Source organism: Alligator mississippiensis, chromosome 6 (assembly GCF_030867095.1).
Source record: "Alligator mississippiensis isolate rAllMis1 chromosome 6, rAllMis1, whole genome shotgun sequence".
NCBI lineage: Eukaryota > Metazoa > Chordata > Crocodylia > Alligatoridae > Alligator > Alligator mississippiensis.
Genome location: NC_081829.1, coordinates 4,219,042 through 4,235,007, shown reverse-complemented (window position 1 = coordinate 4,235,007; position 15,966 = coordinate 4,219,042). Strand labels below are relative to the sequence as shown.

Here is a 15,966-nt window from a genome sequence, read left to right as displayed (position 1 = left end):
GTATTCTCCGGGCTGTATTATGCAGCAAGTCAGACAGGTTGTTCCCAGTGATCCCATCTGGCCTTAATACTCTATGATAATTCTTACCTTCTTAGCTAAACACTGAAAAGCTCTCATCTCTCATCCCCCAGCCAGGCATTTGCTCAAACCCAGTGCTGCTTCTTACTCTGGGTTATTGGTTTCCATCTGAAGGTGAAATATGTACACACAAAAACAGGAGGGGAAGACATACAAAAAAAGGCAGGGGCTGAAACTGGGAGCTTAGTGGGAAAACTCAGCCTTGCTCCGAGATCTCAGCGAAGCCTCTCTTCAGGCGACCGTAGTCTTTTACAACCCGAGAGGTTAACAAGTGTCTCCAAGGCAAAGTTGTCAAGCATGGAAATATGCCAGGCATGCAGCAAGCCCTCTGGGCACCGCAGCAAATGCTGTTCAGCTCTTACCAGAAACTGTGTCCATGAACTAGCCTGGGGTTGGTTGAAGGTGAGACGGGAGAGATGAAATGGCTGGGAGCTGCTACAGGAGAAGCCAGGCATTTGGGACTGTCTGTAGCACCTGCTACTACTTCAGGCAGCTCCGCCTTAAGCAACAGATAAGCAGCTGCTTTTCTGTATGTAATGGCAGACCTCGCTAACAGCTGCTAATATCGAATGCAAGGCTGAGACCTCCAGGGAATGCCCCATGGAGGGCACGGGGGTTGTGCCAACTTGCATCAGCTGGCGACTGGGCCCTAGAGTCTGGTCCCCGAAACAGCAGGGAGGAGACAAGGGCACAGAGCTCAGCTTTCCCCCAGACAGTTAGAGGTCAGTGATGGAAGAGACAGGACTCAAAGGAAATTACTTATTTAACAACAAGGAATAACTTAAAATGTGAGCCTGATGGCAATGGTGCTGTGATCCAGCCTGCCTTGGACCCTAACAGTTGGTCCCAGTCCATGTATAACCAAGCAGGAAGAAATGTCCCTGCTGAACGGAAATCTCATCCGTCACAGCACGAACACACTTGAGGCCTGCTCCAAGAGCTCAGTGAAGCGAGGGGAGTGTTTCCACTTGATTCAACAGGCTTTGAGTTAGGAGAGAGCTAGAGAGCGTTGGAACTGCATAAAAGGTTGCAACATCATTTGAGCATCAGTCGTCAAAGCATGCCTCTGGAGGGGAGACCTCCTACCTGGTGGGTGGGAGAGGACGTGGTAGCGGGGGTCTCTGTAGTGCAGCCGTGGGTGCTGGGCATGTGCACGTGGGGAGCACGAGAGGGGTGATTCCCCATTGCTGGATTTCACGTCGTCCTGCAGTTTGTGCACCGGGGCTTTACTTTAGTGTCTTCCCTGCTCAGTCCGAATAGTGACACCGCACTGTCTCCACTGTAAAATGGACACACATGGGGCAGAGCAGCACAGAATCTGGCCTGGGCGTACCGAGGTAGCTACAGGAGGTGCCTGGGAGAAGGGGGCATGGGCATGCTGCGGCCAGGCTGGGGAGCCAGGAAGGATGGGCATCTGAAGCCCTATGGAGTGGGTTGCTCTCTGCCTCTTGTCATGCTCGCTGCCATTTAAGATCTCACTAATTCCAGGCAGGTTCGCATCCCCCAAAGCTGTGACCTCCTCCCTTCCCATCCACAGGTCTTCATTGGGGTGAACTGCCTGAGCACAGACTTCTCCTCCCAGAAGGGAGTGAAGGGCGTCCCCTTGAACCTCCAGATTGACACTTATGACTGCAGCAGCGGGACAAGCCGGCTGGTGCACCGAGCTGTCTGCCAGATCAAGATATTCTGCGATAAGGTACGGCGTCTCTCTCCTGTCGGGGCGCTCCCTGCAGGGAACGCTATGCTGATGGCAAATGGGCCCAAAGAGCCTGGAGCGAGGGGAGGAGAGATGAAAGGCAATGAGGAGCCCAAGTGACACGAGGGACAGTGTTCCTGAGTGGACAGGATCCATACCCCGACTTAATCCACATGTATCTGTATTGCCAAACTGCTAGAAGGTGGAGATGGAAGTTATCAGAGCATCTCCCCACCCCTGGACTACGTAGGATCCTGCCCTGTAACTCACTCTCTAGTCTTGTCAAGTTTTATCTGACTCCAGGAACGGGATGTCCTGGTCCTGGCGGAGGCTTTTGTCCCTGCTCTTCATCCTATGTGTGTTTATTTTTCAAAAAGGACGGACAGTTGCATGCTTGGAAACACCAAGTAGGTTCAGCTTATCCTTGTCTTGTCTCCCAGGGTGGCCCCTGCGAAGCCTCTGGGACATCTGTGAGTTTTAGCACCTAAGGAAGTTGGAATCCTTTTAGCAAGGGGCTCCCATTTATCCTAGATATTAATTATCCAGTGAAATTAAATAGGGACTAATGAAGACTATTTATTAAGCATCCAGCATGGAATTCCCTCCCCTTTCAACTGATTGGCTTTACAATCTTAGCTCTTGCCGTGTCCTTGTTCACTGGTTTTCCAGTCATCATGGCGTTTTCCAATCCACGATCAGTCCAGTGCACAGTCAGATGTTCAGAGCCGCTGTGCTGGGGAGATAAATGTCTCGTTTCAGTCGAGGAAGGCAGGGGAGACTAGTGAACAGAGCACAGAGCCAGGACTCGGGGAACGTGGTCTCTGTTCCCAGCCTCTCAGGTGACCTCAGGCGGGTCACTTCCTCTGTGGGCCTCAGTTTTCCCATATGTAACACGGGGATAATGATTCTGACCTCCTGTGAAAACAATTCATAGATCTGCTAATGAGCAGGGCTACATGAGCTAACCAGCCTTACTTTTCACTGGGCTTTTTGGCTAAGTCTTTTCAAATCTTGCAGAGCCCTGATAGACAGAGCATGGTCTCTGCGTGAGCAGAACAGAGATGAGCTGTGCTGGCAGGCTTCTCTGCCCTGGTCTGTTAGAGGCCCGTATGAGGGCTCCAGTGACAAAGGGCAAGGGTGTTTACCCTGCTTTTATTGCCCCCTGGTTTAGGAAGTACATGCCCAGTAAAAAAAACAATGGACCCAGTTCTTTGCTGGGTCATGATTTTATTGAATCCAGTGGAGGAGTTATTGCAGCAGCCAATTTAACCTAATCATAGTATATTGAAAGCAAAGACAAGACATGTGGCCTGTGCAGACACAGGGGAGCTGTGCAGCTCTGGCACAGATTCAGCCTGGGCTCCCGGATAAGTGATCTGCCCTCTTGCTTTCCCAGCTGAGGCTGATCTGATGGTGACGCTAATGTTCCCCTAACCTTTCCTGCAGGGAGCAGAGAGGAAGATGCGAGATGATGAGCGCAAGCAGTTCAGAAGGAAAGGGAAATGCCTGGACTCCAACAACAACGGTCAGTACGAGTCGTTGTGACCAGCAGGTAGCAAGAGGCCTGACCTAAAGGTCATGGAAACCATGGGCATCTCCCTCCTTGTAGGCAGAGTTGTTGTAGGGCCTGTGCCAGAGAGGCGATGTGCAGCGGGGATAACAAAAGACAGAGGAATCCTTCGTACACGAGCACGTCCCAAAGGGGGAGGGCAGGGCAAGGCTGGGCGGCTCAGGTGCTGTTCCCTGCCACTGCCATCTCATCCAGGGTGTCAGTTCGAATCCAGCTAAGGGAAATAGTTCTACCCATTGGCTGGAAGTCTACATGGGCTGGGCTGGTAGCCTCAGGCCTGGTGAAAGGCCAGCTCCAACTGGTTCCTTCAAGCCAGGAGCGAGACGCATTAGCTTGTATGGCTCTGCACCGTATGCAGCTAAAAGGGCTTCTCCTGTTGGCGTGGGGCAGTACCCTCCTCCTGGAACTGGCCCAGATGGCCATCTACCTGCCCTGGCAGAGCTGGGATCTTTCCATGGCTCCTGACCTCCGTGTCCGTATAGGCAGGGGTGCTCAGGGTGGCATCCACTGTCATCCCTGAGCTGTGGGCACTGCCTCGAGTTCTTGCTTGCTGCCCACTCTCAGCTCCTTTCTTCATTCTGACCCTGAGACATCGACCTCCATAGCTGTTTGGGTGTCGTACCCCGTATACCCATTCGGTTCACGTCTAGGCTCTGTGTCATGTTCTGCGGCTCCTCCTTCAACAGAGGAAACGACACCATGACACCTTTCCAGCGCTATCCTTCCAATAAGGTGAGGAAACATGAAGAGTAAACGCCAAGAGCTGTCCCAGCTTAGCTCGGTGTGACCCCATTCATCAGGAGTTATTCTGTGTGCCCCGGCGTGCTGTCAGCCATGAAGTCATATGTTGACACACGGCACGCTGCATGGAACGTGCTTGTCTTGTATATCGGAGGCTTTCTGCTCTCAGTGCACACGCATGAATCTCTGTCATGCTGAGTGGGGAACGGGTCCCATTAGAGTGACAACACTGTTGATGGGAGAAAGGCAGAATGGCCTGAAATGAGATGTCTCTGTATTCCTAGGTTTGAAAGGCTGTTTGCTGTCTGGCTTCAGAGGGAATGAAATCACGTTCCTCCGGCCAGAGACAGACTTGGAAACCCAGCCAGTCTTGTTTATTCCTAATGTCCATTTTTCAAATCTCCACCGAGGTGGCACGGTAAGTCCTTTGAAAGACAAACACCCCACCCCAGCCCGCTCAGAGCCCGGGCACTGGAATCAGTCCCAGAGGCACTAATTGCCTTGGGTGCAGCAAAAGAACAGGAGGGTCCCTGCTATTAACAGGCCGTGTCATGATCAAGGGAGATTTAATTTGGGGACATGTTGTGAACTTGAGACAGATTTCCCTGAGGAGGGAGGTAGATCAGTATTGCCTGAAGTTTTTTTGAAAGTTGGGAGGAATAAAAACAATTTTAACGAATGACCCATAAGTGCAGTAGGGAAACCACCTCCATGTATGGGACGTCCCACACATTGCCTTTGCCTCTCTTTTTCCAAAGAGCTTCTCTCCAGCTGAGCAGAGCTACACCCAGCCCCCTGCACAACCAGTCGGTATTGCCACTGCTTAAGGAGCTGGGTGGTCACTTGTCCGCATTCGCCCAAAAGGGGACAGATTCACCTGAGACGCCCTTGTAGCGGGAAGAGGTTCTGGTGCAGCAATGGCAAAAGCTGGGGAACAGAAGAGCTTGGTTTGCAATACAGGCACCCGCTGAGAGATTGTGGGCTCTGGATTCAGGCTGGGTGTGAAGTCTGACCTCCTCCCAGTTCGAGCAAGATGTGTAGCCTGGAGTGCTCTGGACAGGACTTGCTGGAGACTTTTCTCTGGGTCAGGAATTCACTGAATCCCAAAGACGTGCATGTGTGCGTGTACGTATTTAGATCGATCATCTCAGGGATGATTTAAAAACTCCAGACGACAAATAAAACTCCAAACTTGATGGACTCATCAACATCCTTCAGATCAATAGGGTCGTCCCACTGAAAACAGGACCATGTTGGCAAAACTAAATATGGGCATTTAAATGCCAAGTCCCTGCCCAAAGGCAGTGAGTTAAAACATCCCTGTGTGAAAATCATGTGAAGTCAGTGGCTCAACTCCACCTGTGGCAGGGGTTGGACTAGATGACCTCTGGAGGTCCCTTCCAGCCCTTCTTCTTTATGACTCTGTGACTTCAGTGGGGCCAGGACTTCACCCCACGCACCGTCTCCCTCCCATGCCCCATGCTGGCAGGGACAGACTCCACCATGCCCCAGTCTGCCTTCAGTTGCATAGCTGGTTGCCAAGAGCAGGACCTGTCCTGTGATCTCTAACAGCGCAATCACCACGGCTGTGAAGTGGGGAATAAGCTTGGTATGGAGCATTTAAAAAAAGTTCAACTAAAAATATCTATCTTCTTTTTTTTTTTTCCATGTCAAGGCGCTTCCTACTCCTGTGGGCTGTATCGATGCAAACAGGTAGGACAGGGCACATTGCTATGACTTTGGCACCTTCCAGCCCTTTTCACCTCTTCTGGTCCATGATTATTCTCTAGTATCTCCTGGTCTTAATATGTACCAAGAGACTGGCACCAGGGACAGCATCTTGTAGCAAACAAAGAATAGCAGATCCAAGTGTGGGTTGGATTCAAATGAGCCCCATTTGAAAAAGAGGGATGGATATTTTTATTATCGCTAGAAATCCACTGGTTTGGCATTAGCAATTTGCAACCGTTGTGCTAATGGGCATAAGACCATGTTTTAGAAAATAAGAGTGACCCGTGCTCTGGGTGTGAAGAGCAAATGTTCCTATAAAGGAACCGAAGGCAGGTGTTGCCACAAAGGACGCTGGAACCGACTACAACCGAAGCTGCTGGGGGCGAGGGGAAGGCTGGGGCACGCTCATGTCCAGTGAAAGCCTTCCTTGGATGTCAGTGACCTTTGGATTGTAGGCCGCATCTCCACGCTTTTGCCTGAGATGTAAAACCGAAATCCACACTGCGTGTGATCAATAAAGATCCCATTGCATTCAGACCTTAACCCTGGGGTCCTGGCTGGACTCCAGCACTAGTAATCATTTTGCCATCACCATCCCGGAACTTCTGCTCGAACGGTTGAAACCTTGGCTTCTGTTGTGCCGCCTTTCTGACAGTCTCCTCTCCGGTTTACTCAGGTTGCCGTTAAAACGGAGCTGCCCTTCATTCTCCGATGAGTTTGATCCTTTGCCTTCCAAACAGGCCAAAGAAGATCCCCAAAGAGGTGAGTCATCTCCTTGGTGTGGATTCCTTTCCCCTTGGAAGTATTTCTTTGCTGGAGCCAACTAAGATGGGATTTTTATTTAACCAGGGACACAGAAGCTTTGAAAAAGTGATTCTCGTGCCACAACTGCTGGTTTAAATGCTGCGCATTGTTTGTTTCAGTCTTGCTGTATGTGCGGAGAGAATCAGAAGAAGTGTTCGATGCCCTCATGCTGAAGACGCCAGATCTCCAGGGACTTAGGAGTGCTGTGAGTTTTGTCCAGTGACCTTGCTGCATAAATGGACCACAAGTAACCAGGCCCTGGCAGCACGGTTTTGGGGAACTGGGGTACTGGAGTGAAGGATTTACCCAACATAAGGACTATGCACCACCCAAAATCCCAGATCCAGAAAGATCCACTAGCTTCATGCTGTGAATTCCACCCCAGCAAACAGGTGGGCGATGTGTTTAGAGCCATAGGCAGAGAGCACAGGCCTTATCAACACAATCTGTTGTTCGAATCATAATGTAAAGCCTTGGGATGCTCCTTTTATTACAGTGTTATCATATTTTTCCACTGTAAAGCATTCCCCCCACATTCCCTAGCTCTATCTCTGCACTATCTGAAGCCCGGGCCGTTCAAGCCCTGCATTGCAATTCTGTCACCCTGTTTGAGGAGCGCACAGGGCGTATTTGTGTGATGATTATCAGCAGAATCCCTGATAACCGTGGCTCCTCTCTGGGAGCCGGTGGGAATAAAACAAACACTGAATGTAAAGCATCCAGTGGTGGCTGCACAACCCCACCTCAACTTTTGTTAGTTTTGCAAACTTTTAAAAACCCAGCAGAGACAGTTTGAGCCAAGTCAGTTTATAGGGCTGGCAACGCATCTGAGCAGACACAAACCTTCACAGAAATGCATGTAAAGCCCCCTTCTGCACTTCCAAACCTGATCAGAACAGCATCACTGTGCACTGAGGATGCGTCCGTGAGAAACGGGTGCAGCTCAAGCAAGAACTCAGCAAACGCCCTGAGGAGGACAGGCAGGAGGCTGTCTGGTCCAAATGCCCACTGTCTATTGCTCTGAGGCCCAGAGGCTCAGCACGGGTGCATCTGTCTCCACACATAAGAAACTGCAGCATAAAGGCCAAGATAAATCAGACAGAAAGAGACACAGAGGTGACTTGCTCAAGGGCGCAGAGCCAGCCAGCGGCAGAATCTGGAAGAGAACTGGGGTCTGGTGCCCTTTCCAATGATCCATGGTGCCTCGGTCCAAGACCCAGGGGGCTGTGATCACCCTAGCCTAAGATGCACTGCTCTAGATTATTACCATAGATATATTTTAAATAAAGAAGAGGGGAAACCCTCCATTGAAAGACTGAAACTCCACGATGCCTTTGATTTTTTTTTTTATCTGTTGGAATTTCATTTTGCAAAAAAAGAAAAAAAAATCATGTTTTTCTCCTCCAGATTTCAGAAAAATACGGGCTGCCCGAAGAAAGCATTTACAAGGTCTACAAAAAGTGCAGACGAGGGTAAGTTGTACGCCTTTCCTCTGTACAGTGAAAACCTTGCCCCATGGGTCCTCTGCCCTGGGATGAAATAGCATGTTAACAAGATAATAAAAGCCAAGGCATGCAAGGGCCGTGCCATTTGGAGCCTATAAAGTGGAGAAACATCTGAGCGTTAAACACTTTGGGTCGATGGTTGTGTGTCTTGTTTGAAATGGTAAAATCCCCGGAGGAGAGGTAGGCGAGTGAGGGGAGAAATGTCCAGGTAGGTGAACTGATGATCTCTCGTCTGTCACGTGAAAAGTGGAGGGGATAGTGAACTGATCTACTTGCAGTCGCTAGGATTCAGACCAGCCTCATCAGCCGAAGAAGAAGATGCAGAGGTTTGCTTCTCCTGACCAGCGTGCGTTGCTCTGAGACAGGAGGGCTGAGTAAACTTTGGGAGAGCACCAAAGCAGGGCAGCACTGGTGACTGAATCCCTCACTGCACACGTGAGGTGTACACGGAGCACCTCTGTGCCACTGTACATGAATGGTCTTATCCACACCCCAGCAAAAGCTCTGGAAGGCTTTTCATTGCTTCTGTGAACCAGACCCCAGGTCTGAGCTGGCACCACGAGTGCAAAGCAAAGATGCACACAGCACGTTGGGGCACAGGCAGCTCCCATGGTCGTCAATGGGAGCTTTGCGCCAGGCAGTGAAGAGAAACCTGTGGTTCTTTGGTGTCACTGGAGACGAAGCCGTCCTGGTCTAGAGCATGCCAAACCAGAGTGCAGACCGCAAGGACTGGACGTTGTGACTGTGTGGGTGGCTCGCGCGATGGGACGGAGGTGCCGAGTGAATCTCACTTCACTTCTGACAAGGGTCTTTGGGTGAATCTGATATCTTTTATTAAACCAACTTAAAAGCTGGAAAACAATTTTTAAGCAAGTTTCAGGTTCAAAAACCCTTCGTCAGGCTGAGGACGTGCACCCACACCTGTGGGTCCTAACACACTCCTGCTGGTATTCCTGCTTGCGAAGCCAAACTCCTCTCCCTCTCCCTTAGAGTCGGGCACTTCCGAGCAGGGCCAGGCCCCTCGCTGGTACAAACTGGTCCAGGTCCATTCCCATGTTAGCTTGTACCAGATGAACTCCTGTCCCATTTCCCCTCTTGTTCTGGGGATCGCCAAAGGACTTTGGTCCCCAGGGCTGCCAATCCATCCCCTTTCACCGGCGCTGAATAGCTCAGCCTTGACTACCAAAATGCCCGAGAGGTCTTCAAAACAGGTAGCACTGGCCTGAATGAGGTGGAGAGAGACCTCTTGGAGTCTGTCTCCGCAGCCAAGGGGAGTTTGCAAAGGCCGTTTTGCGAAGGCAGAATTTGCAAAGGCAGTTTTAGTACGTGTTCACTTCTGTAGTGTTTTACACTGTCTTTTGCTGATGGAGGTGGTTGCCTACAGAAGAGCTCACGGCTCTCTGAACCAGGCAGTCTCTAACGTGCCACCCTGCCCTATCTGCTGTCTGACTTCAGACTAAAGTAGTGAACTGCTCTGTCTTTCGCTGGGCACCTACTGCAGAGCCAGAGTGGGCTTCCTGAGCTGGCTGTCCTTGAGCCCCAGCTGAGCATTCGATACGGCCATGCAGCGCACGGGAGAGGCTTTCCTGGGCACGCCGGCTGTCACTAATCTACCAAAGAGCTCGTGTTGCTGTATAACGAGTGCGTCGAGTGCACTCCCATCGTCGTCCACCTCCGTAATCCATGGGTTGCGTCTGGAAAACAGTGGCCCCTGGCCACGAAACCGCGGCTTGACGTTGTTGTGCAGCGCCTGGGGATTTCGCAAGTATAATAACGTGGGAGTAATGAGCAGCAAGTCAACTCGGAGGAGGCCGCTGGCACGGAGAGAAGGGCTTTGCTGTTAATCTGCAGTTGCCTGAGATGGAGGCCTCTCTTATTGTTCAAATCAAAGGATCCCTCGCAGCCGCCCAGGGCTCTGTTGCCAGGAAAGCACCCGAGAACGACACCTGAAGTGATCCTGCTTGCGGTTTCCTTTCTTTGCTAAGTTGCCCCAGATAAAATGTCTGGGAGCTTGGACCGGGCGCAGCAGGTGGGGGCTGGGTTATATTTTAACCAAACCACATATACCTCGTGATTTTTGGAGGAGTAATTTTACCTGCCGGGGAAGCCACAAGCCCCCGTGGCAGACAGCCCTCAGCTCAGGGGAAGAGCAAAGAGGGCTCTTGGGCTGAGCTCGATGTGCTGGTGGGAAAGACCCACGGGAACTGACTTGCTCTTCGGTTAGACGGGAAGCCCTTTTTTTGGACCTGCTGCAAGTGAAGCCCAGCCAGGAAGCTGCCCAGGCATGCCTTGCTCTGCTGTCCTTTCAGCGCCTCATTCAAGCCCGAGGATGCTGCTTCTGAATTCATCGCTTTAAAGTAACTTGAGGAATACGTAATGCTGAAGGAGGGTTTTGCTTTGTGTTAGACCTTGCTGAGCCTCAGAAGCTGCTCTGGGGAGCTCGTAGCTCCGGTGCGTTACTCCAAATGCTGTTTTGACATTAAGATCTGTGCAAGTAAAGCCAGCTCCTGCCCTACGGTCTGTATTTCACTCGCAGTGAGGAACCAAGTGATAGCTGGTGACTTTTGCTGTCTCCATCGAGGAAGTGCCATGCACATCTGGAAAACCCAGAAGGTGTACAATGGCCCGGCTCCACTGGAGACCATGGCTGGTATTCCCAGCTGGTGGGAAAGGCCAGACCCCAGCTGGCTTGAACAGAGTGAGAGGGACTCGCTCCCCCCAGGAGCTGGCCCAAAGACTTCTGCGGATGGGTGGTTTGTTTCCAAACGAGCTAATTACCACTTGCAGAAGCGGCTTCTGAAAGAACTCCTTCTGCTTCCCCAGCCCCTGCAAGCAAGTGTTCCCATCGTTCAGAGGCCAGAAAAAGACTCAAACTGCCAGGCTTATTTTCAGAAAACGAGACCGAGCCCTACATGCAGAGAGCAGGAGAGATACGATCAGGCTTTGCAAGAACCAGTGCCTGCCTGGAAGATGAACTCATTATTTTTATTGGCCCAGGTCCAGGTGTTGAGCTTGGAGGAAGACCGGCAGAAGACGTATGGCACGCAACACGCAGCCCGGCTCTTGGCTGGGCACAGGGTGCTTCTGTCTAACCGGGCGGAGGAACCTCTGAGCACAAAGCCTCTTGGAGGCCAGGGGCATAGGGCTAGTCCGACGCTACGCCTGCTGTATTCCCCTTTTTCTTGGCAGTGGCGTGGGAGAGTCTGGGTTTGTAAGTGCCCTGGGCTTTCCAGCATGCTCAGCGTTGCCCTGGGGCTGCTCCAGCAGGATTTTTGAGCTCCCTGTGGGGCAGGGCTGGGAACAACACCAAGTGCTTCTGAAAACCCTGCTCCAGCCCAAGTCAGGAAGGTGCTTAAACATGTGCCTGACAAAGCTTCTGGATCTCCCCAGGGGCTTCGATGGGACTAGCTGCATGCCTCTGCTTCGGAAGAGACCCAGGCATGTGCCCTGAGCAGGGTCCTCGGTGCTGTCGGGTGATGCTGGCATTGCAGCCCTGGAGGCTGTGCCAGCCTCCCAAACACTGCCCCTACCAACAGACCTGGCCTGCTCCTAAAGCCCCGATGAGCTCAGTCTCCTTCTAGCTGAGGCTGACTTCGAAGATGCCACTTGCAGTGGTGAAAGGACCAGCCCTTTTCACACTCGCAAAGCAGCCGTTCCACGACAACTGCATCCCAGTCCTGCTAACATGGGATGGGGGGATTGAGCTTCCCACCCCTCCGGAGCATGAGGATCCCCCATGCAGACCAGATGCTGGAGGCAGACCTGGTCTGGATGAAGGGCCCGTCAATCAGCTGAGGGTTTTGCTACTGTGCTGATAGGAAGGCAATGTGTATAAACCAGTGACTGCTGGAGAGAGCGCTGCGGTGTGCTGCCTCAGCCCTTCACAGTGGAAGACCAAGGAGGCACCTCGTGCAATTAAAAAACAGATCTGACGACCTCTCTTTTGCATCCAGCTGCTTAACCATGGACCTCCCTGTGGCAGATCGTTCTCGTGGCCAATACTGAACTCAGTGAGGAGCTCCTTTTCACTCTGCCACGTCTATCATGTCAAGACATCGTCTTCCCTTGCACTATTTCATCCCATTGTTCCTCCCACATCCATTCTCTCGTCTTGTCTTTAACCGCAGCAGGCCAGACCCTCCACCAGCTGTTAAGTGCTGTAGCTCAGTGTTGTCCCCTGGACTTGCCCCATCCGGAGTGGCTCTTGTTCAGGTGATGGGACTGGACCAATTCAGGTGGCAGCCAGCTGAAGCCGCGGCCAGGGTGACGCAGTAGGAGTCATGGCAGAGCTCCCTGTTGGTGTGAGGCGGGTCTGGATTCCTGTTCAGCCCTTCCCTGAACTTGTTTGATTAGGAAATCACCTGGGGTTATGGTAACCAGAGACTCATGGCACTTCCAGCGCTTCCTGCTCTGGGTGTATTGCAGGTAACCGACTGCAAGGATTCTCCTCCCCTCTTGCTGAGGCCATGACACTTGGAGCCCGGGGCAGACCGTTGCTACCAGAGCCTTGATCTCAGAAAGCTGGTGTCCGATGTGCATGTTGGGTGTAGGCTGGATTCAATTCCTACCTTTTTTAATATTGCTCTACATCTGTATCGGGCCTTTGCACAACTTGGCGGGGAGCACTTGGCACAGATGAGCAGCACCGCTGCTCACCAGGAGGGAAACTGAGGCACCGAATGGGGACGTGGCTTGGCTAGGGTCACACAGATGCAGCTGGAGCAGGCAGCCAGGCAGATTTACTCCCTAGGTTCATCTGAATTGCCTGCTCATGGGAAACCTTTTTGGGGTTGGAAGGAGGCTGGGTGGGACTCGGATGCCATTCCCTCCTGGAGATGGATGCCACATGAAAGGCTCCTTGCAGCAGCCTCAGCTGTTGTTTAAAGGCCTGGTGGGTTGTGTAACAGCACCTGGGACACACCTGTGTGACACCGCCCCGGCCTTCTGCTCTGCAGTTAAGGTGGCACATCCTGCCTCAAGGAGGAAGGCAGGTGTCCAAGCCGCCCTGCCAGGCCGAGCTGCCAGCTCAGAGGTGGGCAGGAGCCAGGGCTTTGGCAGCTGAGTGGAATGCCCTCCTACCCCACAAGTACTTTGCTTTTGCCCCCTTCACTTGCCTTTCAACCTGCGCCCACCAACGCTGGCGTCCTCTCGTGTCCGCTGCCAGCAAGCTTGGGAGGGCGATGTGTTTAGTGCCAGGGAGACCCTGGACAGGGCAGCGCCTTGGGCCTCATGTTCCCCACGTGCAGGATTGATGGCCCACCTTTGCAGGGCTCTAGGGAGATGGAAGGAACCTGCTTGTTCAGCATTTTGAGGTGTTTGGAGAGGTTGGAGAGGAGCAAAGCGTTGGCCAGGAATTGCAGTAACACTCCTCCGCTCCCCAGGAAGGGTAGTGTTGGCTGCGCAAAGCGGGTCTGATCTCCCTGGCACACCGCCTCTGAGAGGGAAGGCCAAATCCTTCCTCGCTGCCCGTCGGTGCCACCCCACAGACTTCCAAGGGGCTCTGCTCATTCGGACAGGCCTGGCCCCTGGCCTGGCATCTGTACCTGGCGGTCGACTCCACGTACACCCATTCCAAGCATTACCCAGTTGCCCCATTAACGACCTGCAGGTCACCGAAACCTCCTCTGTTCCCTTCTGAATGGTGACAGATTCCTTGTAGGGCTACAGGGATGGAGCTGAGATACCAAGTTGCTCTGTGGCATCAATGACATTTGCACGAGGGACGCAGGTGTGATCGCTGGCAAGCTCTTCTTTCGCCTTTGTGTTCCCTAGTCCCAAGCAGTTGGTTTTACGATGGTCGTGGTGGTCAGTGCGAGTCTGTCCTGGCAACATGTGGCCATTTGAAAGGAGCAAGAGCCTGGAGCTCCTTCATAGAAAATTAGGGTTGGAAGGGACCTCAGGAGGTCATGTAGGCCAGCACCCCGCTCCCCAGCTGATGGGCATTCAGGCTGTGGCAGCTCTTCCCCGGAGAGCGAGCAGCCAGCGCACAAGATCTGTCCACCCAGGGAGCGATTCCTGACTTGGCCCCTTTCTTCCGGAAAGAGGGGGGAATCGCTTACTCCAAACGAGTTTCATCCACATCCAAAGCAGATTCTGCTCGTTTGGAAGAAGTCTCCTTTCTTCTGTTTCAGAACGAGAGTCCGCGCAGGGTCAACCAGGCATCTCCATCTCACTTGAACTTTGCACCTTCCTTTACTCCCGCTCCGTTTGCCTGGGCGGGCTGCACGTGGGGGTCACAGAGACCCTCCAGGTTATTTCTCTGTGCTGTCCTAGGGGTCGATTAAAGAGTGTGGGTCACTGAGCAGTCTGGGCGCCTCCTCAAGCTCTAAGGAGCCACCCAGCACTTGCTGGAGTCCAGCAAACTTGTCACGATACAAAGCCCTCAGAAACAGCACGGGGCACGTTCACAGCAGCCTGTGAGGGACCATCTGGTCGTACAACGCGCCAGAGCAGGGTTTGTATTCCCCTGCGCTGACGGGGAAACCGAGGCACGCCGAAGTGCCGTGAGCTGACCAGCGCAGCCAGTTAGTGGGAAAAGGAGGGTCTGAACTCGGGACTGCCCAAGTCGTGGCCCCAGAACGGGCCGTGCTCAGTGCAGACAGCTGCGGTAACTTAGCTCATCTGGTCTTTCTCTCTCCTTCGCTCTCCTCTTCCAGGATCTTGGTGAACATGGACAACAACATCATACAGCACTACAGCAACCACGTGGCCTTTCTGCTGGACGTGGTGGAAGCGGAGGACAAAATCCAGATCGTCCTCAAAGAGCTCTAAGGAGCAGATGGCTGCACTTACGCTGGGACTTCTCCCCCAAAGCCAGCGAGTTTGACCTGGACAGAGCCCACCCTGATGCCACACCATCTTGCCTTTACTTGAAGGCTCCCCCGCTGGGGTGCCACGCTCAGCCTTGTGCCGCTGGCTCCAAGAACTATGGGCAGATCCATTACCAATGTGAACACGGAGCTTCTCTCTGAGTGTATCGTTATTATTATTATTTTATTTTGTATTTTATTATGGTATTTTTTTGTCCTGACCTGGTCCTGGCCTGACCTTCGGTTCCACCGCTGGGAAAGTGGAGACTCGAGCCTGGCAGTCATGTGGCAGCGTGGGCAGAGACAGATGACTGGCTTCGTTCCCAGTTGTCTTGCCCCTTTGCTGACTCAACCGTAGGCCGCGGCTTTCTACCGAGCCATCAGTCATGCAGAACCTCCACGCCATGTCCGGCTGCGGCTCATCCAAGCTTATAAGCTTCCCTCTGCAAAGAGACTTTGACAGATTCGTTTAAAGCTGACAGCTAAGCAGACACTGCCAGCGCCGCCCCTTGCCACCTCCCCGAAACTCTGGATGTAAATAACACTGGCACCTCGATAGCCACTATTTTATACATTTCTGACGTCTGCTCCCTTTTATATTTTATATGTGCATAGACCTGCCTTGTTTTATACTGGACCCCACGCAGGGACAGAGAGCATTTCAAAAACAGCTGCTTCACGTTTCCAAGTGAACTCGTCGTGTGTAGCTGTTGCGGGGTTTTGTTTCGTTTTGTTTTTTTGCTTTTTATATATCCCATCATAATAAAGGTTCAGAGCTGGAAAGCGGAAGTGGTTTGCCAAACCTGTGGGATCGGGGTTGAGATCGATGAGGAGAAGGACGTTGTGCCTTGGGGAAGGGTGGGCAGGACCCGGTGGGAAAGAGGGAAGGAGACGGTGTCGGGTTTGGTGGGTGTTTCTTGTCCCTCCACACCTGTAAAAGGGCAGCGTTGGCAAGGGGGATGCAGTCTCTGTGCCTCTTTTTCCTGCAATCTGCTTGTCCGTGTAGAGAAGAAACAGGCAGCACCTGGAGAG

The 15,966-nt window shown here is 52.5% G+C and overlaps 1 protein-coding gene across 1 annotated transcript in view; it reads left to right on the top strand.

Annotated features, from left to right (window-relative positions):
• Positions 1-15,717, top strand: part of GRHL3 (grainyhead like transcription factor 3) — a 33,624-nt gene extending 17,907 nt beyond the window's left edge. The window contains exons 9-16 of the mRNA XM_006267980.4: positions 1,616-1,774; positions 3,221-3,299; positions 4,370-4,503; positions 5,761-5,798; positions 6,493-6,578; positions 6,740-6,825; positions 8,028-8,092; positions 14,782-15,717. Of these exons, the coding sequence (XP_006268042.4) occupies positions 1,616-1,774; positions 3,221-3,299; positions 4,370-4,503; positions 5,761-5,798; positions 6,493-6,578; positions 6,740-6,825; positions 8,028-8,092; positions 14,782-14,896 (762 nt within the window). The 3' untranslated portion in view covers positions 14,897-15,717. The remainder of the gene's footprint in view (positions 1-1,615; positions 1,775-3,220; positions 3,300-4,369; positions 4,504-5,760; positions 5,799-6,492; positions 6,579-6,739; positions 6,826-8,027; positions 8,093-14,781) is intronic.
• The last annotated feature ends 249 nt before the right edge of the window (positions 15,718-15,966 follow it).